General features: G+C 49.1%; 1 protein-coding gene across 1 annotated transcript in view; it reads left to right on the top strand.

The window, feature by feature from the left end:
* Positions 1 to 12,278: 12,278 nt before the first annotated feature.
* The window catches only part of sema4f (sema domain, immunoglobulin domain (Ig), transmembrane domain (TM) and short cytoplasmic domain, (semaphorin) 4F), a 57,134-nt gene continuing 44,133 nt past the window's right edge, over positions 12,279 to 25,279 (top strand). The window contains exon 1 of the mRNA XM_088919701.1: positions 12,279 to 12,935. Within this exon, the coding sequence (XP_088775827.1) occupies positions 12,860 to 12,935 (76 nt within the window). The 5' untranslated portion in view covers positions 12,279 to 12,859. The remainder of the gene's footprint in view (positions 12,936 to 25,279) is intronic.

Below are 25,279 nucleotides of genomic sequence, written 5' to 3'. Positions count from 1 at the left end.
GTTCCAGAGGTATTCACAGGACAGGAGAGCTGCAGCTGATAGAGGAGAACTAGCTGCCAACCTGCATGAGGACTCTGCTCCTGACCCCTGTGCCACCTTGTCACCTGGGTGCATGTCCTCTCAAGAAACAGCTGGATGAGGCCCGTGGAACAGTCAGGTACAAACCTCTCATTTATTACCTCCCTTCTGTTCTGTTCTGCCCATAGACACTGAGGGGCATGCTCTGCAGCTGCGAATCTGTCACGAGGCCCCGTTGTGGGAAGAGGTGAGTTCTTGGATTGGATTGCATCTCTTGTAGTCAAAACTGGGAACATGAGGCAGTTCTGTACACAAAGGGTTGTGGGAGTCTGGAACAAGCTACCCAAAGATGCTAATTGAGTCAATACAGTGGCTTTCAAGACATTTCTGGAGCAGATCCTCAGATCAATTAACTACTACTGATACATTTTTTTTACAGACATAGGGCGATCAGATGCAGACCTTGGTAAAACGTTTCGAGTATGGATTTGAAGAGAGTTAAAGACGTCATTTCTCAGAGTCTGGGAAGGTCATTATTCAACACGGGAGCAGCGACAGAAAGGCGAGCTCACCGAGAGGCTGAGATTCAGACCAGGGTGCAGTGAGCAGAGGACCGACCTCAGCTGAGCAGAGCCCTGGTGGGGGAGTGTGAACATGGAGGAGCTCAGAGAGGCGTGATGGAGCCAGATTGTTGTTTAGTCTTGAAAGTCAGTAACGAGATCTTGTATCGAGTACGTACAAGTCCAGGCAACCAATGTAGAGACTTACTGTAAGTGTGGCAGTGATTTGCTGCCAGGGTTAAGTGTGAGTACGTAGCCCAGCTGCAGAGCTTTGGACATATTATAACTGGTTGAGAAGAGAGTTAGGGAGCCCTTGAGTAAAGAGCTGGAGAAGTCAGGCCTTGATGTTATAAATGAATCAGGCACTCAGCAAAGGACGTTGATAGAAATTGCCTAATGCGGGCGATATTTCTCAGGTGAAAGAGATCTTAATCAAGTTTTTCCACATGTGGCTGGAAAGACAGGAGAGGACCAAGTGTGACTCCCAGATTCCTGACTATGACTGACCACCGTTACTGTGAAGCCCTTGAGCTTTTCCAATTGAGATTTGCCGCCCACCGGTAATATTTCTGTTTTGTCACAAATTCAACTATTCTGGTTGAATTTGATGTGAGCCAGACTTTGATCTCACGCAAACAAGAGATAAATGACCAAAGGGGGAGACCAGAGGGAAAAGAAGTTTTAACATAAATCTCAGAAACATACAGTACCAGATATTTGGGTGGAATGGCCTCTTGTCTTTTGCACATCCTTTCATCCTGCCTGCCTGTGCACGTGGTTGACGGAGGTATTACTGGGATTCTGGTGTTAGAGTGTATTCATCTGCTTACAGCTTCACGCCTTATCTGGATTAAAAAGAGCTGCAGACTGCATGAGTGTTTTGTATGTGAAAGGAGCACATTTAAGGAAGCCGTACTGGCAGGAAAGAGAAAAAAAGGCAGATCATTTCTATGGTCTGTTGATTAGACACATGGTTTGGACAGCAGTTTAGAAACTGCCTCCTTGATGATAACAGGATGTTGCACTGGATAAATAAATAAAAAAGATAAATGAGTGATAGAAAATAAAAGGAACTGAGCCCTGTTCATGCTTAATGGCCATTAGTTGTGCAGCTGTTTTTCTGGTGTAACTGATAGCACATCATTGTGCTGTCATAATGGATGGAATTCCCCAAGGCACGGCTCTGTGGTAGCAGTAGTAATAAAAGTAAAACCGTACCTTTTTCTTCTTGTCACATACATTAACACATTACCCCATTGCAGTATAGCACTTTCAATTGCTGTGAAATAATGATATCCCTTCATTCATCCAAATGAGTCAGTTGAGAACAGAATCTCATCTACAGTGATGACCTAGAATCGTTCCAGTGACACCTGCATGGTTCCTGTAAGTGGATTTCTTTCATGATTCACTCAATACTGTACTGTCAAGAGCTGGGGTTTTCCAGTCCCACCCATTGCGTGGTCCAGCCACTCTAGACACACTGTCGGTCAGTCTGTCACGTCTTTCAGTTTGTCTTGTGCCGGTCAGTTTGTCACGTGCTGGACAGTTTCTCACATGTCGGTCAGTCTGTCACATGTCAAAATCTGGGGAAAGGTGCCACTGTTGGGGAAACTGAAGTGTCCTTATGTTTTCTACTTGCTTTGTTCTTAATTCTGAAAAACGAAAATCAATCAAATATCTTCACGTTAAAAACTTCTGGTATTATTAACTTATTATCAAAACACAAGACAACATGAACACCACGAAAAATCCTGAATCGTTTCTTTCTGGCATCTGGACAGAAAACAACCACAGGCCTTATTCTAGTTTAATCCTGACTGAGCTTGAGAGACTTCTGGTTTTATTATTATAATCCTCTGAGACTGATTGATCCTTTGAGTGCTGTCTTGTGAACCTGATTGCTCTGACAGAAATAAATCCATAATTTCATATCCTGAGCTCAAAAACTCTCCATTATGAAATCGGGTAATAACTCCATGGTAAAAAGCCCCCCGTCGTGTCTGCAGGATCCGGAAGCACAGCTGTGGCTCTGATGGAGCTGCAGGGATGGCCTCCTGCTGCCACCAGTGGGGCCCTGGAGGAAGCATAGTTATGGACAGTGCTGTCAGGGCCAGTAGGAGAAGCCATCATGTGTTACAGCAAGAGTACAGCTGCAGTGATGGCACTGGTGAAGCTTAGGGCACTATTGTAATGGACCTGGTCTGTGGAGCAGTACTGTCGTGGGCGGAGTCTGAGAGAAGGGATTTGATTGGCTGTGTAGAAGGAAATCGTGGATGGTGTGGTGTCTCTGGTGGGGTGGGCACACAGGCCTGCTGGGGGTCGCTGTTGCCATGGCAGCAGTGCGCGCCTGTGGGGTCAGAGCTGGATTCTCAGGCCTGTCCTCTGAGGATCTCGTCCTGCCAGCTGTGTCCTGGCCACAGGCAGCGCGGACAGGAGCTGCCACAGTTGAACATTTCACAGTGCTTCGCCCTGGAGATAGTGGTGCTCCAGTAAAACCATTTCAGTTAAAGCAATCTGACAGCAGGTCAAAATATTGAGTCGTCTCTCTCAGCCTGATTGTATGGTGTATTTTCTTATTTTCTAATGTTGTATGTTGTGCTAGTGAAAAAGGCTTTTTGTCACAATGATGAAGTCATGGAGATTCGATGGCTCCAACACATTATTTCCACTGAACAGGCAAAATTTCCCAAAGAGGATTCGACAGAGCTCTCTCTGCAGCTAGGTTTCTCATGCTGCTAATGTCATTGGTTAATGCAAGGCCTAGTCTGGGAGCTCATGATAGTGGAGCACCTGTTGCTCTGGATGGGAAATAAAAATGATCAATGATCTCATTGTAGCTCACACAGCAACAGCACAGCCCAGTCAGGACCACACTCCCCAGAACCCTCTGGGGGGAATGAGCTGGTGCTCTCAGTCACTTGACCAGCTGCGGGAAGACAATTTGTCAGGCAACTGTTTAAAAAGCAGGAAGCAGAGGGTCAGGTGACTGAGAGCACCAGCTCATGGATGGTCAGTGGATGTCTGGTGTCTGAAAGGCAGAGGGCAGAGGGCAGAGGCTCTCTGTACACAAATTCACAGGAGGGAGAAGAGATGACAGTGGGTCGAAGAGTTATTGTGAACATCCTTTGAAATGCTTGAACAGTGAAATGTCTCAGAGAGAGAGATTTTGTCTGATTGGGAAAATTTGGAAGATCAGTCTGTTTGTTACCGGTAAGCAGTATAGCTGCTCTGCTGCTAGAGAGGGACACAGAGTATTTGAGACGCAAGCTTGAAGAAGAGTTTAGGTTTATGTTTCATTGTTTGTTTGGTCACAATTTTTTTTATTCAGCGCACGGTAAATTACACTGGTGCCGAAGAACCCTCCAGCTGTGTGTTTGTGCCCACTGGCCCCGGATCGGCTTGTGTTAAAGATCCTGTTATGACACACCCACCTTGTTGACAGGTGAATGTGTCCAAGCAACGTATTCCAGTTGCTGATTTTCATTTGTGGTTTTTGCTGGCATGTAACTTCTTTCTCATAGAAATGTTTGGTTTGAGCAAACAATCAAATTTCAAAATATTTGCTTTTAGAAAAAATTGTGCATCTGCTTAGTGTAATTCAGGACTATGAGACATCATTAGATGGTGGTGAAAACATGGCACTGTAAATATTGTAGCATCCTGCCCCTGGGAGCCTCAGCACCTGACTGAACCTTGACTGTTCCTCTCCCCTTCCCTGTAAGAGGGGCCCCTGTCCTTTCTCTCTCGCGCAGAGCACTTGCAGCTGTTACTCCCCCTTCCCAGCATGCCTTCTGTCTGCCTCTCCTCCCTGAGTGACTAGCACACCTGTGTAGCTGAAAAGGGCAATAGATCTAGTGAGCTGCAGTTCCAGTCTCCTGCCTCTCTTATTACACTGCTGCCTGTGCAGAGAGAAGCTTAGGAGGGTTGCTACAATATGGTTATGATTAAACATTCCTTATTGCAATGGCTGATGGTAACAAGTTATGAAACTAGTTTAGAAATAGAAAACAGGCTTGTTAAAAAAAGTTAATGAGGATACCAAAGGATTTGTGTTCATCTTGATTTTTGAGGCTTGAAATTAGTCCACTCTACTTCTATGGAATGTTTGAGCAATAAAAGTCTTGGTTCCTCATTGTCTTCATTGTCTTGTTGTGTGCACGGCTCGATGACAATGATCCTTTTTAACTTCTCCATCAAAGAGATCAAGAGAATAAAGGATACTATCAGAATCTGGCATGTATTCATGATGTGCATCTCCTTCACAGTGAGGCACTGTAATAGCTTCTGTTTCACTAAAACAGGAGGAACTATTTCTAGCCAAGTCTAGTGAAGCGGAGCTGATGTGTATTCCACATCAGTACAGAGCTGTCATTTGCAGTTTTGAAGGTTATTTTTAGAAATATTATCCAAACGGGAGCCATCTGCTCTAATCCTTTCCTCGTGTAACAAATGCATTTGAAAATTAATTTTTTACATCAAATTCATTATAAATTTTAGGTCCCATATGGTTTGTCGCTTTGTTTTTCAGAAGGTCTTAATCTCAGGGAGGATTAAGTCTTGTCAAGAGGACATAAACTGTAGGAAAACAAAAAGCTCTTGTGTCAACAAGCTCAGACATCCCCACTGTGGGACTACCAGACTGCTGCCAAGGATCTGGGACCTGCCTCACCTGAATGGCTTTGCTTTCCTTATCCTTCTGCACACTAGCATTTGCTAATTTGCGATTTAGAAATCACACGTGTGATGAGATCCAAGTATCAGCCTCTAAACTGAGACTGTGTGCCTGTGGTGACCCAGCATGCTTGCAAGTCCGCACGTCATTCAGCATCCACAAAGTCTCACCATCGAGGTTTGTACGAAGGCAAGAAGAGAGAGCGTAGCATTGCTTTTAAAAATAATCATTAGTACAGCACCTTGCACGTAGGAGGGGAATAGAGGTCAAAAAAGAGGTTACTACCACTTTCACAACCCCTTTTAATTGTTTTTAGAGCTAAAATGACTTTCTCGTTGTACCCACCCAGTTTTGGGGTTCTTGTCTCCACTGCCAGCTGCCAGCTCACTCAGGGGTGAATGAGGAACTGGGGGGACTCCTCCAACCCGTCCTCCTTCCGGCCCCCCATCGCAAGCACAAGATTTGTGTCCCACTGACGGAGACACGCGTCCCCAGGGGTCACCGTGACCCCCTACATCCCAGCGCCGACGCTGGGGGAATCCCAGTCACAGTCGGCTAGTGACATGACCTGGGCTCGAACCCGTGACAGCCGAGCACAGAGCTCAGCCCGGCAAGGCACGTTGTACCACGAGTTGAGAGGCCCCCCCGACTCAGTGCTTTGAAAAGACGCATTCTCTCCGTGCTGTGTGAGCGCTGGGCCGGCGCACCGTGACAGTCCAGTCCTTGTGTGAGTGCTGTAGTGGGCGGGGCTGAGGACACTGGCTTCAGTCACCAGCATTCTTCTCCTTTGTCAATGATCAACAAGGTGTGAACAGCAACATCAAGAGCTCTTTTCAGAAAGACCTCGTCACCTATCGATATTGATAAAGGGGCTGTAAAGCAAACACAGGAATAAACACAGCACAAATTTTTTCTAAAACAATCACTTAGTGTTGCATCATCCTGCAATGTGGTCTGAATGTGCCTTCCATTCATGCATTTGAAACGGTTTGTTTTTTTTGCAGCATCTGAAGCAAACTCGCAGAGCAACTGAGGCATGATGAGCCTGTAATTAGGTCAGCTTTTAGAATGCGTGCATTAACGCAGGCCGGGAGATGTTAATGAGCTTTGGCTGGCTTGGCTCAGTTTGAGAGGATGGTGGTGGGGGAGGCAGGTCCCTGCCTTGTCCAGGAGCCCAGGAGAAGAGCTCACCTCTCCCCTGTGGTCCCGGAGGCTGGAAATGGAAAAGCCAGTGGACCTGATCGGGATCCTTTCTCTACGATGAACCGGTGTGCGCAGGAGCCCGAGCAGAGCACATGGGAATATGCCCTAACGAGATTCAGGCTCCAGGGCACAGCCGGAACAGCGGCATGAGACTGTCCGGGTGGAAAGGCATCTGGCAAAGAGACTCCAGAGTGACACAAGCAGGAAAGAGTGCACCTGTGGCTGGAAGGTTGCCGGTTCGTATCCCGGGCCGGCAGAGGAATCCTACTCTGTTGGGCCCCTGAGCAAGGCCCTTAACCCCAACTTCTCCAGGGGCACTGTACAATGGCTGACCCTGCGCTCTGACCCCAAGCTTCTCTCCCTGTCTGTGTGTCTCATGGAGAGCAAGCTGGGGTATGCGAAAAGACACATTCCTAATGCAAGAAATTGTATATGGCCAATAAAGTGATCATCATCATCATCATCACATCCTGGGATTCAGTCTGGGCTGTGGCTGGAGATGACTGAGGACTGACTTACTGGAGCGCGCTGGCTGAGAGCCTGGGGCCCGGCGGGCTCGGCGGGTTCAAGCAGGTGAGCCCAGCTTGCTGTGCAGCAGTGAGTCAGGTGCCTTGCAGGATTGCAGGGTGGGGTGCGGGGCAAATCCCATGCAAACCCCACTGTGCCACTGGGGGACTCATCCTGTGGCTCGTGCAGCGCACGCGTGGAGACAGGCGTGCAGCAAGCCCAGGTCCAGAGACCCCACTGCCACCAGCCCCTCTGGCCCAAGCGGGAGAAGTTGATTGACTTGGTGCTGCTGCTTCATTTCCTGTTGGGGCAGGAGAGGCTGATGGACAGGATAGTCCTCCCCTTGTCCTCCCTGACCAGCCTGACAGCCCCAACAAGCCCAGTACCTCTTCATCCTGTAAATGCAGTTTATCACTGACCTGGGAGAACAAATCCTAGTTAACTACACCTCCTATCTGACCAGGATTCCTTACTCTTTCAGGTCCTTCCCCACTGTGAACTCCAACTTCCCTGCCTGCCAGCATTGCAGAACTGACAGGCTGGTCAGGAGGGGGAGTACCGTGGTCGGCACTTGGAGCTGTGTAGATCAGATGGTCAGGCAGGCGGCAGGAATGCCCCAGGGAGGGAGGGGTCAGTACTGACACCGAAGCTCCTGGCACAGGGAGCCAAAAGTGACCATCTGAGAGGCCTTTTTAGTCCAAGATGATGAGAGTTCATCCAGGAGCAGATGGACCACTACAGGAGCTGAGCCTGTTGTGGACCATCCCTTGGGAAAGCCCCGTTCAACAGCTATCTGCAGACCAAAATGACTCTGCTGATTCCCAGAAAGGAACTGTCATATTTTAAGGGAAGTAACTCATGCTATCTTTGGTTAAACTACTACTTACTTCAGCTCCTGGTGTGTCTCTAAACCAGGCTGAATGAACTGAGAGATGTCCAGTTTTGTTTAAAACTGATAGAGATCCGAAGATCAGGCAGCATACAGAACAGCAACAGGAGTAAGGCGCTTTGTGCTCCTTCTTTGTTTGTAATGTCAGAAGTGCAGAAGCACAGCTGCCTCTGGGCCGGTGTAAAGGCTCTGAAGCCTGAGGAAGTGAGACACCTGGCCCTGAGGGGGCTGCGGAGGCTGTGCGCTGTGCCTCTTTCCCCAGTGTAAACAGACAGCAGCCCCTCCTGTGAGCCAGCCTTCCTGTTAGCGCGCTGCTCAGGAACAGAGGGGAGCACCGCAGTCTGAGGGCATTTCCGCAGCCTGACGCATCACAACAGGACACAGCGGCCTGCTGGACAGCAGGGGAAGACCTGCAGGGTAACTGTTGCTGATTGCTAATGAGTTCACTTCAGTGTTCTGGTTTAGCTGATTAAACTGAGTGTTGTGTTGCGATTGTCTATATTGAGGGTACCCTGCTCTTCCGTTCTGTGATCCAGGTACTTTCTAACAAACTGATACCAAACAAGATACTTTTGTAAGTGTATTCGTATCTGTGAAGTGCTTGAGCGGCGAAGTCTAATTGTGATCGGCAGCATGTGAGACAACACCTGAAGTTCCCACTCTGCTCCCACTGCAGAGTGAAGGTTGCTGTGGCCTACAGGGGGCGCTACAATACACTGCACTGAAAATGAAACTGCATGGAATTGGAAAGTGGTGCATTATTGAGGTATGAACAGTACAACAAAATAAGTAAATCAGCAATAGATATAGTGTCGTCCAAGTTCCGTGTTACAGTTACATGTTTTGGTCCCTGCAGTCTCCCCTGTCAGTGTCTTGTACGCTCGTCATCAGCAGTGATGGCTCAGCTGCTGTCTGCTGCCTCTCCCTGATCCATTTCTACACGCGGATGTCCTGACCATGCCCTGTCGCTGGCGTTGTTTCTGGTACTGCAGTGTGTCAGAGGAGCTCCAGGGGTGTTTTTGTCCTTCCGATGAGGTTTTGCAAAAGCATTGCAGAGATTTCCATCCAGCCTGAAACACCACTGCGCCCAGGACAGCGCCATTCTTGTGCGCGATTCATGGCGGACAGACGCGAGGGTCTTCTTAAGAAGTGTGTTTCCTGCTTTTTGGACAGCACCTCACTGACCTTGGTTGTGCATTCCTTTTCTTTTTATCCTATTTGAAGTTTTACTTGTTAGTCACTGATAGCTCTTCTACAGGACGTGCATGGACCTCTCCTTCGCACTAGCAAGCGGTGGTTAATGTGCGCCAGTAATTGAAGGTGTCCACGCTGCTTTGGCTGCAGCTGTATGTATACAATACACACAGGCCCCTGGGAAAGTAAGAGTGTGACACAGCAGGGAGAAAAATAATAACACTTCGAGTTAATAGGGTATGTTTCATTGCAAACTATGTCAAACTGCTTCACCAGCACGAGGGCCCTCATTCTGAGGGACTGTGAGATTCACTGCCTTTCTTCATGTTCTGGGCTTTCTAAAAGTGTTTCACTGGGACGATTAATGTCGGAGTGTCCTTCGCTCTGCCTATTGTGCGAGTCCTGCACCATGCAGGGCAGGTGCTGCGCAGACCGTGGGGGCTCTGTGTCTTGGGAAACCGGTTAATTAACACAAAGTTCCTCCTCCAGCCCGCGTCCTCCTCCGTCTGCTCCTGCTCCTGTCCCAGTCTGCCCAGGATCCGGCCTCCCACCACCTCCGGAATGCTCTGCCGGAGCTGGTCCAGCCTCCAACTGCGCTTGAAATCCCACGTGGAGGGCCGCCCAGGGGCACCCAGGGGCAAGCATGTCGTCATACTGTGGGCGGCGGTGGCTCGGGCCGAGGTGAAACTGAAAGGTGAAAACCGAGACGAAGCCAAGCTGCTTTGAAGAAGGAAGGAGCCCTGCCCTCCCTCCCCGACACCCTTCATCCCTTTGTTCTTGGTTAGATTCTTCACTGTGAAGCACTGTGGCACTGTGGGGGACACAGGCACTGAGACAGCGCAGAGCCCTGCAGACTCGGCCCACATGCCTGGGGCCAAGAGTGACTTTCAAATAAGAAAGTAAAAGGTTAGCAAGCGAGGACGCCTGCCTGGTTGATCTGAGGATCTCTTCTTGTAATTTCGCCAGTAGACGCCAGGAAACCTAACCGCTTCAACAACATGGCTGGCTAGGCAGCATGTTCCATACTCCCACAACACTTTGTGTAAAAACTTGCCTCCTGTTCTCAGTTTTAAATGCACTTCACTGTAGTTTCCACTTGTTGGTTTCATGTGTTACTGTGGCCTCTGAAGAAGCCCAGTGGGTTCACTTGATTACTGCCTTTGAGGAGTTCTGAAGGCTTGAATCAGTCTCATCTCTTAATCCTGTTGTGCTCACCCAGGCTGTTGTCAGCCGCCTTACCCTGAGGGACAGTCTGGTGGAGTGTTCAGGGGAGCTGGGGTCCACAGCAGAATACCACAGCTTTGATCACCTTAATTAATAAGGTACAAAAAGAAAAGAGGTTACAAATAAAAATATATTTCCCCTTGTTATTTATTGTTAGATTTGATCAAAGCAAATGAATTAAAAGATTTTATTCAGAACCTACAGTGTATTAACTGATGAATTTGTGCATTAACTTGAAGTTTTCATTGCTGTTACTACCGCAGAGACGGGTGCAACTGGAAAGAACGCCCAGATCCAGTCAGATTTACATTACGGCCAATTTCCTGACACACACCATCAATTTCCCTACGGGATTAATAAAGTATTATCTATCTATCTAATAATATGCACCTTGAATTCCCTCCAGCAGAACACTGTTTTATATTTAATCTTTTGTGTATTCAAATATGTCTGTCCATCCATTTTCTAACCACTTCATCCAATGTAGGGTTGCGGGGAAGTCGGAGCCTGTCTCGATACAGCCTGGATGAGCCACTAGTCCATCTCAGATCACATGTCAGTCAAGCGCAATTTGCAGTTTTACAATGACCTGGAGAGTACCCGTTTACACAGCAGGGAATCTACTGCAGAACCTTGAGTGAAGCACCTTGATTACCTGGACCACAGAGCAGGGAGTTCAAGCCCTCAGCCTTTGAATTATGAGTCCAGAAATCTAGCTGCTCCTCCACACTACTGTCACAAAGCTTCCTTTCGACTGCCCTGGCTTGTGAGGTCAAGACGACCTCCTGAAGCTTCCCAGAACCATACAAAAAATCTCACATGCTGCTTCAGGAAAACACAATGAACCTGTCTTTCCTGAGCAAACGTTTTTGGGTGGAGTGTGGGAGGCGTCTTCTTGCGCTGCTATTGTTCCATCCATCCATTTTCTACCCATTCATCTAACACAGGGTCACAGGGGAGCTGGAGCCTGGGCACAGGGTGGGGTGCACCCTGGATGGGACACACACACTCACACCAGGGCCATTTTCCCAGAAGACAATTAACCCACCAGCATGTCTTTGCACTGCGGGAGGAGTAGCCAGAGCGCGTGGAGGAAACCCACACAAACACAGGGAGAACATGCAGACTCCACACAGACAGTACCCCAGGCCTGGGATTGAACCCCAGGAATGCTGGCCACTGCACCGCAGTGCTGCCCACTACTGTCGTTGTTTATTTCTCTTTGTTTTTCCATTCATAGCTGATCTCTTCCTTGTAATAACTGTGAATCAGCACTTTAAGTGGGAAAGTAGTTCACAACAGGGATACAATAACGCCATTATTCTCTTAACATGAAATTAAAAACTGCTGTTCACAGATGTAGGACATTTTGCATATTCAGGATTCATTATTTACTGTAAATGTCTCCATTTAAACAGCCACTCAGCCTGACCTCCGGCCCAGAAGGGTTACAATAGTTTTATAGCTATAGTTTATACAAAATGTACAAAAAGAAAAGAGGTTACAAGAAAATTATATTTCCCCTTGTTATTTATTGTTAGATTTGATCAAAGCAAATGAATTAAAAGATTTTATCCAGAACCTACAGTGTATTAACTGATGAATTTGTGCATTAACTTGAAGTTTTCATTGCTGTTACTACCGCAGAGACGGGTGCCACTGGAAAGAACGCCCAGATCCAGTCAGATTTACATTACGGCCAATTTCCTGACACACTCTTAGAATAAAGCCAGTTTAATAGTATTTATTTTATTGGGCTGAAGGGGAATGAGGTGGAAAATAGATATAACAATAGTCATGGCAGTACGAATTAGAACGGGGACGTCTGCCAGCGTTCGTCAAATAGGTCGAAGTAATTTTTAGGAAACCGAAAATGTTGGGTTTTTTTCTTATCACCTGACATGCAATGTAAATAACCCGTGCTTTTAGCCGTGAGCTCGGCTTTGTACCTGTGTGACGTGCGGGGGGCGGGCCTGTACCCCCCTCCAGTCGCTCAGCTTTGCGGTGCGGGAGAGCTCGGTTCGTGCGCGTCCTGTCTGGGTCCTGTGCTGCGTGAGGAGCGTTTCCCGGGACCTGCCTCTGAGGCGCAGCAGAAAGGCCACAGCAGAAGAAACTGTATTGTTCAAACTATTGCAGAGCGCTTGGGGAGGAGCGAGGCTGTGAGAGGAGAGCGATTTCTCGCCGTGCTCCGCGGATTCATCTAGACTTCCTGAAATAGGAAAACGGGGGATCAACTTCCAAAATCCTGCACAAGCAGTATTTTTAAATGTTTTGTGAGCGGTGAATGGGGAAGACGTGTGCTGTCTCTGTAAAGTTCATGCGGCGCTGCAGGGAGACGGCTTGAGAGAGACGGCTAATATCTAGATTCACTCAGGGCGGCTAGCATTTGCTCTGCTCCGTCTGGGGATAGATACCACTTAATATCTCGGGATTATTTCGCCCCGCTGGGATACTCCTGCCGGTAGCTGCAGCTCCTCTCCACCGTGCACTTTGAAAAGAGGAAATACAACCGCCAGCATGAGCAGCATTTAAAATCCCAGAAGGCGAAAGGTGTTGGGACCAGCTAGCCGGAGAGCGGAGAGTGGGGAGATGAAGACCGAGGTGCTGTGGCTGTTGCTGTGCGTCCTTCCCGGCTGCTGGACAGCAGCGCTGGGCTCGGGTGGAGGTAGGTCGGGCTGTGGTCGTCCAGCCGGAGTCCTGCAGGCTTCAGAGCTGAGAAATGTCCGCCTGGCTCGCTGGTGGGTCCGCAAAACTTGCTGGCACTAGCGAGGTGCTTTTATGTATGTTAAAAGACACCACTCTAGCCTGTTTTAGTATTGGCGACATAAAACCCTTGTGTGCTTGTTTTTTTCCTTATTTCTCTCGTTACGGGCAAGGAAATCATTTCCTTAGTGCACTGAATAACAAAACCGGTCAAACTGGAAAAAACAAAACAGGTAGGAGCCACTGTTTTGTTTGTAAATCAGCCACTTCTCACCGGCGTGTTTATTACGAGAAAGGATCGTTTTATACTGTGTAACTAGATTTAAAAAAAAATCGGACGGCAGTATCAGCAATGAACAGGTCCTCGGTCGAGAGCCAGACGGTGCGGGAGTAGGGACGCAGGGTGGTCTTCTTTTGAGCTTCGTGTGGTTAATTTTTACACGAGCAGCCCAGATCCAGGTGGAGGGGAGACGCACCTACAGGCCAGGTTACCGAACTGTTGACTTTTTCCATCGGTCGTGCTTGGCCTCAGAGGGGGAAGGAGAGGGGTCCCCGTGGGGTCCCCGGGTGTGCTGGCTTGTCCTGGTCCCGGAGCCGGGGTGTGTGGGCACGGAGCCTGGTGTGCGTGTTTTCAAAATCTGAAAATCGTTCCCCTCCCGGGCCCGCCTTGTCTACCTGAATTATGCCTTCTTTCGGGATATTTGCGAAACAAAATCGATTCTTAGTAGAGTTTTGCCACTTCATACCTATTTATTGCAAACTATTGTAGCTTAGATTATGCAAGTATACTAAATTTTAAAATGCCGTTACCGAAATTCACCTGGTGAACGTGGAAAAACACAGAAAAACAGTTGTTTAAAAAAAAAGAATGAGCGTAGATCGTGTACATTGTCTGCACGGTAAGAGCTCTCAGCTGAGTATTTTATATATGGGTACAGAGGCAGTGCATAACTTATCCAACACACAAGGGAAGATCGAGATCTCATATCTACTGAACTGAAAATTGTATGTATATAATATACCTTACGATTGCAAGTCTTAATACATCGATTTGAAGACTCAAAACAGGGAACGTGGAACAGCATTATTTGATAGCATTAACGACACTTGACTTTTTGCAGTCGCACAACTGCACACTCGCCTTGCAGTATCAAGCGCTGATTGAGGGTCACCCATGAAACCTGCTGGGCTGTGGCCCTCAGGCCAGGCCTGACCACCTGGGAAGTGATGTACTGCCTTAGCTGGCAGGTTGTGAGGTGTGTGTTGCTAATTTGCACGGATCGGGGCCGAGACTTGAACAGTGAAGTGTGGTCTTCGCAGCAGCTCAGATGTCTTGTGTGGTGTGGAACAGCAGCGTGGCCATCGGAGTGAATTGGCAGTACATTACAGCACTGCCCCTAGCTCTGTGGACATGAATGTCTAAGCTGCTGCTAACAGTTTCACTCCCAAAGTGACAAAAATCACCATCTTTCCTTTGAAGTCAGCAGAGGGAATAGGGAATTGGAGTGAATGAATGCTTTGTGAGTTGCTCTTATTTAGCAGAGTGAAAGTTAGAGAATGCAAATGATCTCTTGCCCTGAACATGTGAGTTCTCACGTGTTAAATATAAGTGTAGGTTTCTGCTCCTGCAGCTGTTTCAGGCTGTGTGGCTCGTGGTTCTGAAGCTGGGCTGTGTGTTCAGAGCAGCTCTGTTCTGGTTAGTTGAGCTGCTGCTGCAGATGATTTTGGGTCTGAGGCCTGAGGCTCTGTCCGACCCTGCTGTGTGAAAACCGAGGCTGGGGAGAGAGACGGCAGGTGTGGGGTCCTTCTGGCCGGAGAGATGTGAGAACAGAACGTACCTGACGGCACTGTGCCCCCCTGTGGTGTGGTCTGCGATGATGCTGGTCGTCAGGAGCCAGCAGCCTGCTGCGACGTCAGTCCGGCACAGGAACTTGCAGCTGCTCTGTTTCAGTTCCTGGGCACCACTTCCTCCCGGCTGTGGCAGCGTTTAACGGGTCGGTGAAATTGGTTCACGTTTCGACTGCATTGCTACACAAATTGCGAACTAGTGCTCCTGCTAGCTGCTCTTGCTGGTGTTGTAGTGTTAACTGGACAAGAGAGCAGGCGACTCCCACCCTCCAGAGACACAACAGCCGTGTCTGAAGCAGGCACTCAAACCCATAGCCTACCTGTCACTTACCCACTATGCTGCGCTGCCCCTACTATGGCAAGCATAGTAAACTGCAAACAAGTGTAGGCATTAATGATTCTTGAGGACTTCAGAAAAAGCATCCTTCCTTGCTGTGTGCTGGACACTCTCGGGCAGAGCTGCAGTACAGGACTGGAGTACAGTACAGCTGCCGAGAGATAACGGCCCTACTGCCTGACCTGCATCGCTGTGAGGACAGGAGTAGGGCCTTCAAGTGAGGTTTTTAAATCAAGCTTTACAGTAGCTAGTGAGACCTCATGAAGAGTAGCTGGTTAATTTGGGCTTGGAAAGAGTTCAGAGAGCACCTGGAGTGGTCCTGGGGGACAGTCTTTTATAGACTGTAAGATCCTAGGAGGCATATGCAGTGTCAGCCCAGGGGCGTGTTGCACAGTCCATGTGTTGCGGCTTGTGTGGTCAGGTGTGCTGCAGGCAGCAGTAGCGGAAGGAGGCCATGGGGAGACAAGTGGAGACCAGCAGGCAGTCCGTTCAGGGGAAGAACAGGAAGCATGTCTACACGCAGTGGGTTCTTGGTAATCTGGAACAAGTGATGCCCAATATGGGGTATCTTTAGGAGACGGCAGGACAAAGCATTGGGGTCACACAGCTACTGCTTGACCAAGGGGGCAGGGTGGGTTGAAAGGTGAACTTTCTGATGACCCAGAGTGGTAAAGGAGGCCAGTGTGGTGGCTTGTCAGCGAAGGGCAGTACAGCAGTGCAGTCTGAGACACATCCTGGTTTCTGCCTGCAGTAGCTCATCAGCCCCCTGAAGCAAGACAGTCTCTATGGTCCAGAGACTAAAGGAGCCTGCCTCTGTACCAATTGATCTTTAGTCATTTAAACCTCCCCCAGGCTGCCAACTCATACTATATCTCTGTATTGACATGACTCACACTGGCTCAGGAGTGACTGTGTGTGAGTCATTGATGAGCCTTGTACCATCCACAGAGTGGTTCAATCATCACGCTATGATTGTGGAATAATTGCAAATATTCTCACTAGTACACTGTGTTATAGTTTGGTTCACTAGCGGTGGAGAACTGTAAGGTTCTTTCCAGTAGCACAGTGCTCTTCAAGGACAGAGGCCTCCTTGCTAGTGGAAGCACGCTCTCGGCTAGGATGGGAGGGCCTGAGCTGGGATCCGCCTCTCCATGTGCTACGCCTGCAAACTGAGTTTCTTTCCAAAGGCATCTCATCTCCCGTGAAGGTGTTTGTTGAAGCTTGCTGAGCTTCTCAGTACTACACGGGCGATCAACATTCGCAAATTATAACCTTCTTATTTAAAATCGAATGTTTTTTTATACTTAATGAAACCAACTTTCTCAAAGCTGCACACAGGTCTCTTGACTTAGTGGGCCGAGGAGGGGTTAAAGCAGGGACAGATAAGCGGGTTGGGGTTGGTATGCTGCTGTTTCCGAGGTGGTACTGTCCTGCTATGTGCAGGCTCGGCGAGTGTCGCTGTGCTTGTGCAGGGAGAGGGGCGTGAGGGGCCCACCTCTGTGGCGAAGTCTCGGGCCGCGGTGAGACCTGGCCTCTTCCCAGAGCCTCTGTGTGAGCTGGGCCAGTGTGGGCACTGGACTGGGGTCTGTGCCCACCACAGGGGACCACACTGGTCTGGGCTTGTTGGGGGTGCAGGTCAGCAAGGGGGAAAGCCTCATTTGCTCATGTTGGGTTCTCCAAAGGTCAGGTGCGAGAGAGGTGCTTTGGTCCAGGGGTCCCCTGAAGTTCCTGATCTTGGGGACCCACAGAACTGCTGGTTTCATTCCAGCTGGGCCCTTAATCAAACCCTTAACTGATTAATTGTACAATTCACTTCACCCTCATTTTAGTTCCTAAAGATCTTCCAAGTTAACCTTTTAACCATCTAATTTCACACATAGTGTCAGATCTCCAACCTTTGAATAGAAAAATCAACTTGCAGAGATTCCAGTTAGGATTTGCCTTTGTAGTTAACAGAAACGCTAATGAAATTAGAAGGTTAAGTAAAGCGCTGGGCTGTAAAAAGACCTCCAGCTGGAGTGGGGGTCCCCAGAAGCAAAGTTGGGGACCCCTGTACTAAGCACCCTTGCTTCAGTATTCCAGCCTCTCTTCTCCTTCGGCTGTGGAGAGCATTTGCATAATAGCCTGGCTGTTTGGGAGAGAGTCTTGTCGGCTGACATTCAGTTCTGCACAGCCTTACTCTCCAGGGAGGGTGTTGTCACTGACATTCTGTGTGCGTGCCCACGATGCATGAATTCATGAAGACAAAGAATTAATTTTTGTAAGCACTGAGCTGCTAATCGTTAATGCCTCAGGAGGAGCAATTCAGAGATTCTCTTCCCTCCGCGGTGGATCAGAAAATGAACAGCCCTGTTTGAATTGAAAAGCATTTGAACAATATTGAGCTTATTGTCCAGGTCCTGTCTTTAGAATTCCCTCGTGCCCTAGAATGCAGTTGTACGGTAAATATAATATTTCCTTCTTTGTTTTCAGATCTGATAGCTGGACTCCTAATGACCATGGCTTGTTTCAGTGACGGGACCATGTGTGAATTTGAAGTGAGGAAATTGGGGGAAGTTACAGTGCATTCAACTTTTAATGGCAGGAAACAGCCCCGGAGAACAAAGGGAAACATGTTTCGGTTTCAGCGCACAGAGGCTGATCATATGAGAGGGGGAAAAAGGAAAAAAGAAAACTTCAACCATTAAATAATTGCATTGACGTGAGGCAGAGTGTGTGCAGGTGGAGAGGCTTCTGGTTCCTGCATTTGCTTTTAATGTGGCCTGTAATTGAAGGGGGTCGATCTGTGGGCTTGCGAATAAGCCGGGGCTTGAGTCCGTGACATGTCAGGACTTGGCTGACTGGGGGCGCCATCACTGCTGCTGATTGGGAAGGTGGTCCAGAGTGGAGTGGGCAGAAGGAGCTGTCGGAGTAGCTGAGCTGGCTGTCCGCACAGCTCTGCGCTGGAGCGGGCTTCCTGGTGCCCCTGGTGTCGCGGTGAGTGCACCAGGGCTCTGCGGGGGACGGCTCTCTGACTGTCCCCACTGTCCCCACTGCTTCAAAAATAAGAATTCCTCACATTTATATAGCGCCTTGTCAAGTAGCCTGAGGAATCCTGCTGCTCCTGACATCGTTGCCAGCCCATCGAGGTGCAAGCCGCGCAACGCTGGAATCGCATTCTTGAGCTGAGCTTTAGTCTTGTGAAAGGGGGGTACAGGCCAGCACACACAATATGGTGTGGGGTGGGTGAGAGTCCTCTGAGGTTACGCCCCTGTTAAAAGAGTCTCTGTATGTAAAACCAGAACAGATTTCTTCCTTCCATAATGGGCCGTTCTGATCATTCGTGCCCTTGAGCAGTCGCATCACAATCCAATTACTCGTCTTGCTCGGGGATCGCGGCTGGCGTGAGTGATCCAGACAGCTCTCGCGATCTGAGCTCTTACTGGTTCAAAGAAAGCGAGCTGTTCGAGGTGTGTTGTGGCGTCCAGGTGCTGTCACAGGGGAGCCATGTACTTTCTGTTGGTCACCCCTAAAAGGATTCTCCAGGAGATGTAGTAGGTGGTGAGCAGCCCCCTCTCATCACTGTTTACTATCTGTTTTCTGGGCTTAAGAAGAGGGAGTGTGGTGGTTTAGCATTGCATCAGTCCTCCTGAGGAGTGCTGTCTTCTGTGTTGGTAAATGAGCTAGTGGCCTTGGCCCTTGTTTGCCAGAACCTATGCGGCAGGCTGTTGGTTTTGGTGTGTTTATTTGCACTGTTTCTGCTTCCCAGGGGCATTCCCATGTGCTTGACAAACCAGGAAGCCTGATGCTCCGGAGCTGGGTGCGTGCTCACGGCAAGCGTGCGGTGCATGATGGGACGTCTCTGTCCAAGCTTGCTCTTCCCCGCAGGGTCGGTCTGCGTGCGAGCCGGGTGTGCCAGACAGCGCAGCTGACTTCGAATCTGTGCTTCTTCTCGTGCTCCGCACATGACCCCCACCCCCAGCTTCTTGCCCTCCAGGCAAGTGTGAATGAGTGTGTGTGGGTGCGAGTGAGAACGCAGCCCGACTCTCGCACCATCGTTCTTCTCCAGCGCTAGGTGGCTGCGCCTCGGGTTCGCGCTCCCGAAGAGCGATGAGCCCGCACGGTGGCGTGTGGCGCAGGGCCGCCAGGAGCCGGGCCACCTCAGGGCAGGGACCCTCAGTGCCCCCAGCGCGTCGAGCCCTGTCCTGTGGGGAGTGCGGAGAGCACAGCGTTCAGCTCGGAGCAGGCCCGTGTAGTCCTCTCATCTGAATCCGCTCGATCGCTGACCTGCAGCCGTAACCACCCTGTTGACATTAATTAAAGATGCGGGGGAAGGCGGCGCTCTGCCATCGCAGCTTCGCGTGTACAGGCGGTGTTTTTCACCAGTCTGCTGAGCTTCTGGGAATCCAGGCACAGGAGGGAAAACAGGATGTGCGATTAGTTAAAGAGCGAAAGTGAGAATTTGTTTTCTCTCCCCTGGGCACACGGGAGACAGTGTCTTGGTTGCAGAAGAGCACTGGGACCCGAGTCTGGGAGCCACTGCCAGGCCCGGGCTGTGGGCATGCCTTCCTGTAGCTGCGGTGGCTGCTGTCCTCCATGTCCTCTGCGCCCCACCTCTTTCCTTCTGCCTGCCAGAGTTTTACTACAGGAAACCTGTTAGACAACAGCCGATAACCCAGGGTCTTCACACAGGGCTGCGTCTTGTGCAATACTGGTGTGTAAACAGGCAGTGCTGATCTGACAAATCCACCTTCAGCTTGTGAAATATTCCCTCCCCAATGACTGCAATTAACACTGCGCATTTGGTGATGATAAAAAAAGAACAAATACTTTTTGATGACGCCGTGGAACATAATTGTAGTTTTTCAAGCTAAGCAAAAACTTGATTTCCTCTTAAAATAATGCAACAGGTCCCAACTTACGGCTTGGAAATATGAATATTTCGAATGCCTGAAACATTAAGTTTTGATTCTGGTTTTATGGGGATCTTGATATTCCTGTTCACCATCCATGATAAAGGATGTGATTTACCATCAATCCATGAAATTTACTGTCACAATAGAGCACTGTCCATCACTCGGGATCCCAGCTGTCCCGGCCACGAACTTCTCCCCCCTGTGCTCTGGCAGGCGGGATTGCGCTGTTAAAGCACAGAGCTCTAGGCTTAAGAACAGCTTCTACCCTATGGCAGTGCGCATGATACACAGCTTACTGTGCAATGCATCAGAACAAAACACACCTCTGCACTCTGCACTTTGCTTCTCTTCCGTGCACTGATTGCTCAGTTTATTGCATGTACATACTGTCATTGTTTTATTATTGACTGTTTTGTAATGTACTGTCTACATTGTGTGGTTTTGTCTGCTGTACTCTGCATGTCCTGAAAGTAAATAGGAATAAGAATCTATCTGCTTCACTGCTGGGTCTTGCACCGTGTCTTCACCACTGCGTAAAGCTAGTTTAGAGTACGTTTTCTACTGACAGACATGAGTTCTACTCGACGGGCACTTGTTTGAGGAATTTGGGTTAAATGTGTTGGCGGTTTGAGTAATGAGGCCCTTGACTGTGTTTGGTATAAATGGGCTTGTCCCTTTTCAGTGTTGCAGTTTTCAGTTTACAGAAATGACTGTTCTGAATATTTCTCGGAAATTGTTCATTTTGAGCCCGAGGGTGAAGATTGGAAGTTTTCAGAAAATTCCAATGGAATTGGAATCTGGAATTCCATTTCCACAGTGCACATATTAAGACTTACCGCAATTATCAATCCATCTGATTTCAGCAATCACACTGTATGTATATCAACATTATTTAAATCCTGAATTTGAATTAAATCCTTAACTGTTAATCCTAAATTAATTGTTTCAGAATTATGGCTTAACATTTTGGCCTACCCATTTTGTTGTTTCTCAAGGAAAATGCATTAAAGAATTAATTTAAGGCCTCTTATTGACTCAGACTCTTCACAGTACTGCAGTGTTTAATCCATTTCTCGGATTTAAGGCTTTGAAAGAGGCCAGGCTGCCCCTGGTGTGTCTGCTCCCTGTTAGAGACCTGCCCCATCCTGGGCAGCTTCTACATCAGGAGTGAGAACGTTTCTTTACAAGACAGCTGTTGGTGCTGCCTGGTTTTAGCTGCTGTATTGTTTTCTGTACAGTGTTTGATTTCCTTCCGTGTTTCATATTTGTTTATTAATTGGGTTGCATATTTTCAGTTTTGGATCGTACTCGCCTGAGAAACTTCTGTTTAATTATTGTAGGAATAAGCAGTGCCTCAGGCCTGAAAGGCCCGAGAACGTTATCAGTTGAACTTGTTTACACATTAAGACAACCTTTCAATCGGTCTTATTAATGTTTCCATCTGGAAAGTGTTAGTACCTGTGTGGAGAGGTGTCTGTAGGAAGTGTGTTGGACTTGCATTCTGCCCCAGTTCTGTGTTCTGCAGTTGACTGGTAGCTGTGGTCTGATTTCATGTGTATCCTTTTTTTCTTTACTTTCTGATGTTTTTCATGCCACTGTACACGCTGATCATTCTCTTCACAAAGCTTGACTAAAATACAGCAATCCAGCTGACGATAATTCACGCTTCTTGTTTTGTTATGCAACTCTGCAAGAAAAATATAATCTTTCCCAGCATTTTCATTATATTAAATTGACAGTTTTTGCAGGTAGAGCTGCTACTACAGCTCTATTGAATTAGAGAGGTTCAAACGAGAAGACTTCAGCCCGTTAGTTAATTGGGTCTCATCTAGCCGGTTCTTGAAAGATGCCAGGGTGTTGCTCCAAACAAATGGGCACGCAGCTTGTTCCATTCTCCCACCAACCTTTGTGTAAAATACTTCTGGTTTAAAAGCAGTTTCCACTATTGCCCTCTGGTTCATGTTTAGTGGAACGGTTGATTCTGAAGACTTATACTGCGTTGACTTTGTCAGATTTTGGTTACTTGTATCAGCTTCCCTCAGTCTTCTCTGCTCAAGACTGAGAAGGCTCAGCTCCTTCAGTGTGGGACATGCCTGTAAATGTTTTAATTTTGGGGGGGGGGCACCAGTGCTAGATCCATGTAGCACTAGTGTGACAACAGCAAAACTGCACACATGCTGCAGATTGCATCTCGTTTGAGGAGTAAAGATCGTGACGTTAAAAATGTAGTTGAGAAGTGAAACACCTACACCACTTTAAGCTGTGGTCTAGCGTATTGTGTCAAACTGCGAAGTGAGCGTGGCTGACTGGCAGTGTGCTTAGAATGCGATTGGGAAAATGAAATTCGAAAGTTTGTGATGTGGGCTCTTTGGACTTTACTGTTGAAGCTTAATGTCAGTTTCAGAGGTTGACAGCGCAGGTCAATTGTGTGGGCTGGTCTTTCTTTTACAGAAATTGCCTTGTATCTCTGGGCAGCTTGGTGAGCGCTGTGATGTGCCGGAGACAGAAACTGGTCTTGCTGCTTGTCCAGGGGGTGAATGTCTTGTGCTCCACTCAGCTGCGTGAAGGGTGCTGCCTGTGAGATGTCCCTTTTGTGACGGCAGCCTTCTGAAAATCTTTGTCCCCCATCCTGCCAGCAGGTGCTCGTTCTGGGGAAGGCTGAGGCAGGCTGTGCCAGTCCACAGCTCTCTGCCAGGTTGGCATTTCTGTCATGGTAAAGGCCCAATTCAGAGCTGCCAGTCACAGCTCACAAGCGTGTCTGTGGGAGGGCATTCGTGAGGCCAATGAAAAGTCATTCAAACACAAGGGAGAGCATGTGAACTCCACACAGACGGGCACCGGAGGACAGTACTGAGCCCAGAGCCCTGGAGCTGACACACAATGACTCTGTGTGCTGCGCTGAATACTCTCCCCAAAGTATAGATGGCTGACCCTGCGCCCTGACCCTGTCTGTGTGTTTCATGGAGAGCAGGCTGGGGTATGCGAAAAGACAAGAATTCCTACTACAAGAAATTGTGTATGGCCAATAAAGTGGTCTCTTGTATAAAGCGGCCACATGAGTGTGGCGTTTCTAGTCTCGCTGGGGCGACTGCTCGCGTCGGGCCTGGGTGTGTCCCTCCCGGTCTGACCCGCACTGAGCCGCTGAAGCCACCCGTCGCTTTTCTGCCCACGAGCGCTCCTGCGGTACCGCGCGTCACTTGAGCAGCGTGTAAACGGTGACTTCAGAGCAAGCTCGTTCTCTGGGAGCGCTGACCGTGTAACCCACCCTCCCTCCTGGGGCGGGTGCTGTCCCGAGGACACAGGCGCTCCAGCAGGGTGTGGGTTAGAAAAAGCACCAGGATGCTTCCCAGGCCCGCGTGATCCAGGAGAGGCACCGAGGCCATCGGAGAGCGTGAAGGTTAAAGCAGCTCCAACTTGAAAAACGACTGATTGGAACATCACTATACACATCAGTTTCAGTAAAGATCAGTAACAGTCTGTGCGGTGTAGTGAACACCTGGTGTAGAAACAAGTACTTCCATGTGGGAAAGCAGAAAGAGAACTGTTTGGCTGTGGATCCTCTTCGGAACAGAGTCAAGACGAGCAGAGATCTGAGGGCGTGGTGTGAGGAGCTGAAACCCGTCGGCAAAGGGAGAGGATTTAAGACATGAGTCTGTTATTGAGAGCCGGGGAAAGGCCAGATCCAGGTTGAAGGGGTACTTGGGCTTGTGGTGTTTGTCTAGAATAGGAGTCCTGACATGCCAGTAAAAGGAAGCAGACGGAAAGGCCAGGGAAACGGGAGCTGTGGGCTTGGAGAGACTGCGCTGACGTGCCCCCTGATACGCTCTTTGTCAGGCTGTGCAGGAAGTGGTAGGGACGAGTGTGCTGGCGCCCAGGTTCGTGCCTTGTTGGTCTGGTGACATTGCAGAGGAGCAGCGTATTGTGGGGTTTATCAGGGATGTCGGGGTGTCGGGACTTGATGTCGGTATCTTGAAAGTGCCCTTGCTCCTGCTGCTCCTTTCAATTGCGCTCTCGGGCTGTGCGGCTGGTCGGAGGAGTGGGCAGAGAACCGCTCTGACTAGTCTGTCTCCCTCGGTGCTGGGAGTGGCTGGGCTGCCTTGAGTTTCTCTTAGGTGGAAGTAAGGGGGGAAGTCGGGCAGTTGGTTGTGTTATGTTTTGCTTTAGTGTTCACCTTGATCCTCCCAGAAATGTTCATGGGGGCTCCGATGGGTGTGCACTGGCTGGAGTAGACGGGGCAGTCCCGGTCCCGTGCCAGCAGTACTGAGTGTACGTGCTCCACTGCGGTTTGTATTATATCGACATTCGCACCTGCAGCGGTACAAAGTCTTAGATGGCTTCTGCATCTAAGAACAATGGGAGCTGTTATCTTGAAGGCAGCAGCATACACAGACCTGGTCAGTGCAAACAGGCACTCCTTACCAGCTGTAAAAGCATAATGTTCAAACGTTTAATGATTAACTGCAGTTAGCTGTTAACTGAGCTACAGCTCTCCTGCTGCTGCACAAGCGTTGATCTAACTGCCAGCGACAGACCACAAGCTAAATAAAGCCCGGCCGAGAGTCCTGTGCGCTGCGTCTCTGGTGGGCTCTCGCGCGTGAAGGCGAGGGCCCCGCTGGGCTGCGGTTCTGCACTGGCGGCGTGCACGAGTGCAGGGTTCACAGCCTGGGTCGGCGGGCAGGTGCAGCTCCGCGCTCCGGCTTAATGTATAGTAAAACATTAGTCAGTCGTTTAAAGAAAATCATGAAGATCCTGGGTTCTAGCCCACTGAGATCAGGGCTGCAGGTGACATACCAGTCCAGCTCAAAGTGCTTTTAATTATCCTGTTTGTCTGCTGGGGTCTTTTCATGCACTGCGAGATGTATGTAATTGCAAAACGCGCAGCTCCTGAAGCCCTGGGGTTTTCCCCGGCGAAGAAGGGAGCTGGTGTTGTTCTCGGAGCACAAGGGATCGATCCAAGTTTTGTTTTGCAGTTTAGCTGCCTGGCAGGTTAGCCCTGTTTGGCAGCTTCGAGGTGCTCTGAATTTCCATGCAGCAGGTGAAGCGTGCAGCTCCAGGCTGGCTCGGCAGTGTGGGGACGGCGGGGCAGCTGTGCTTGTTTTGAATGGCCAGCTGAGCGGAGGAAGTGTGTGTTTGTGCGTGCTGGAGGAAGTACAATAGTGAGAAGTGAGCTGGCGTGAGGCTGGGGACAATGTGGCGCAGACAGGCGGTGTGCGTGGCCCTGCGTAC

Source organism: Atractosteus spatula, chromosome 1, assembly GCF_055471065.1.
Source record: "Atractosteus spatula isolate fAtrSpa1 chromosome 1, fAtrSpa1.hap1, whole genome shotgun sequence".
Lineage (NCBI taxonomy): Eukaryota > Metazoa > Chordata > Actinopteri > Semionotiformes > Lepisosteidae > Atractosteus > Atractosteus spatula.
The sequence above is the reverse complement of the archived record's forward strand: the minus strand, read 5'-3'. Positions and strand labels throughout refer to the sequence as shown.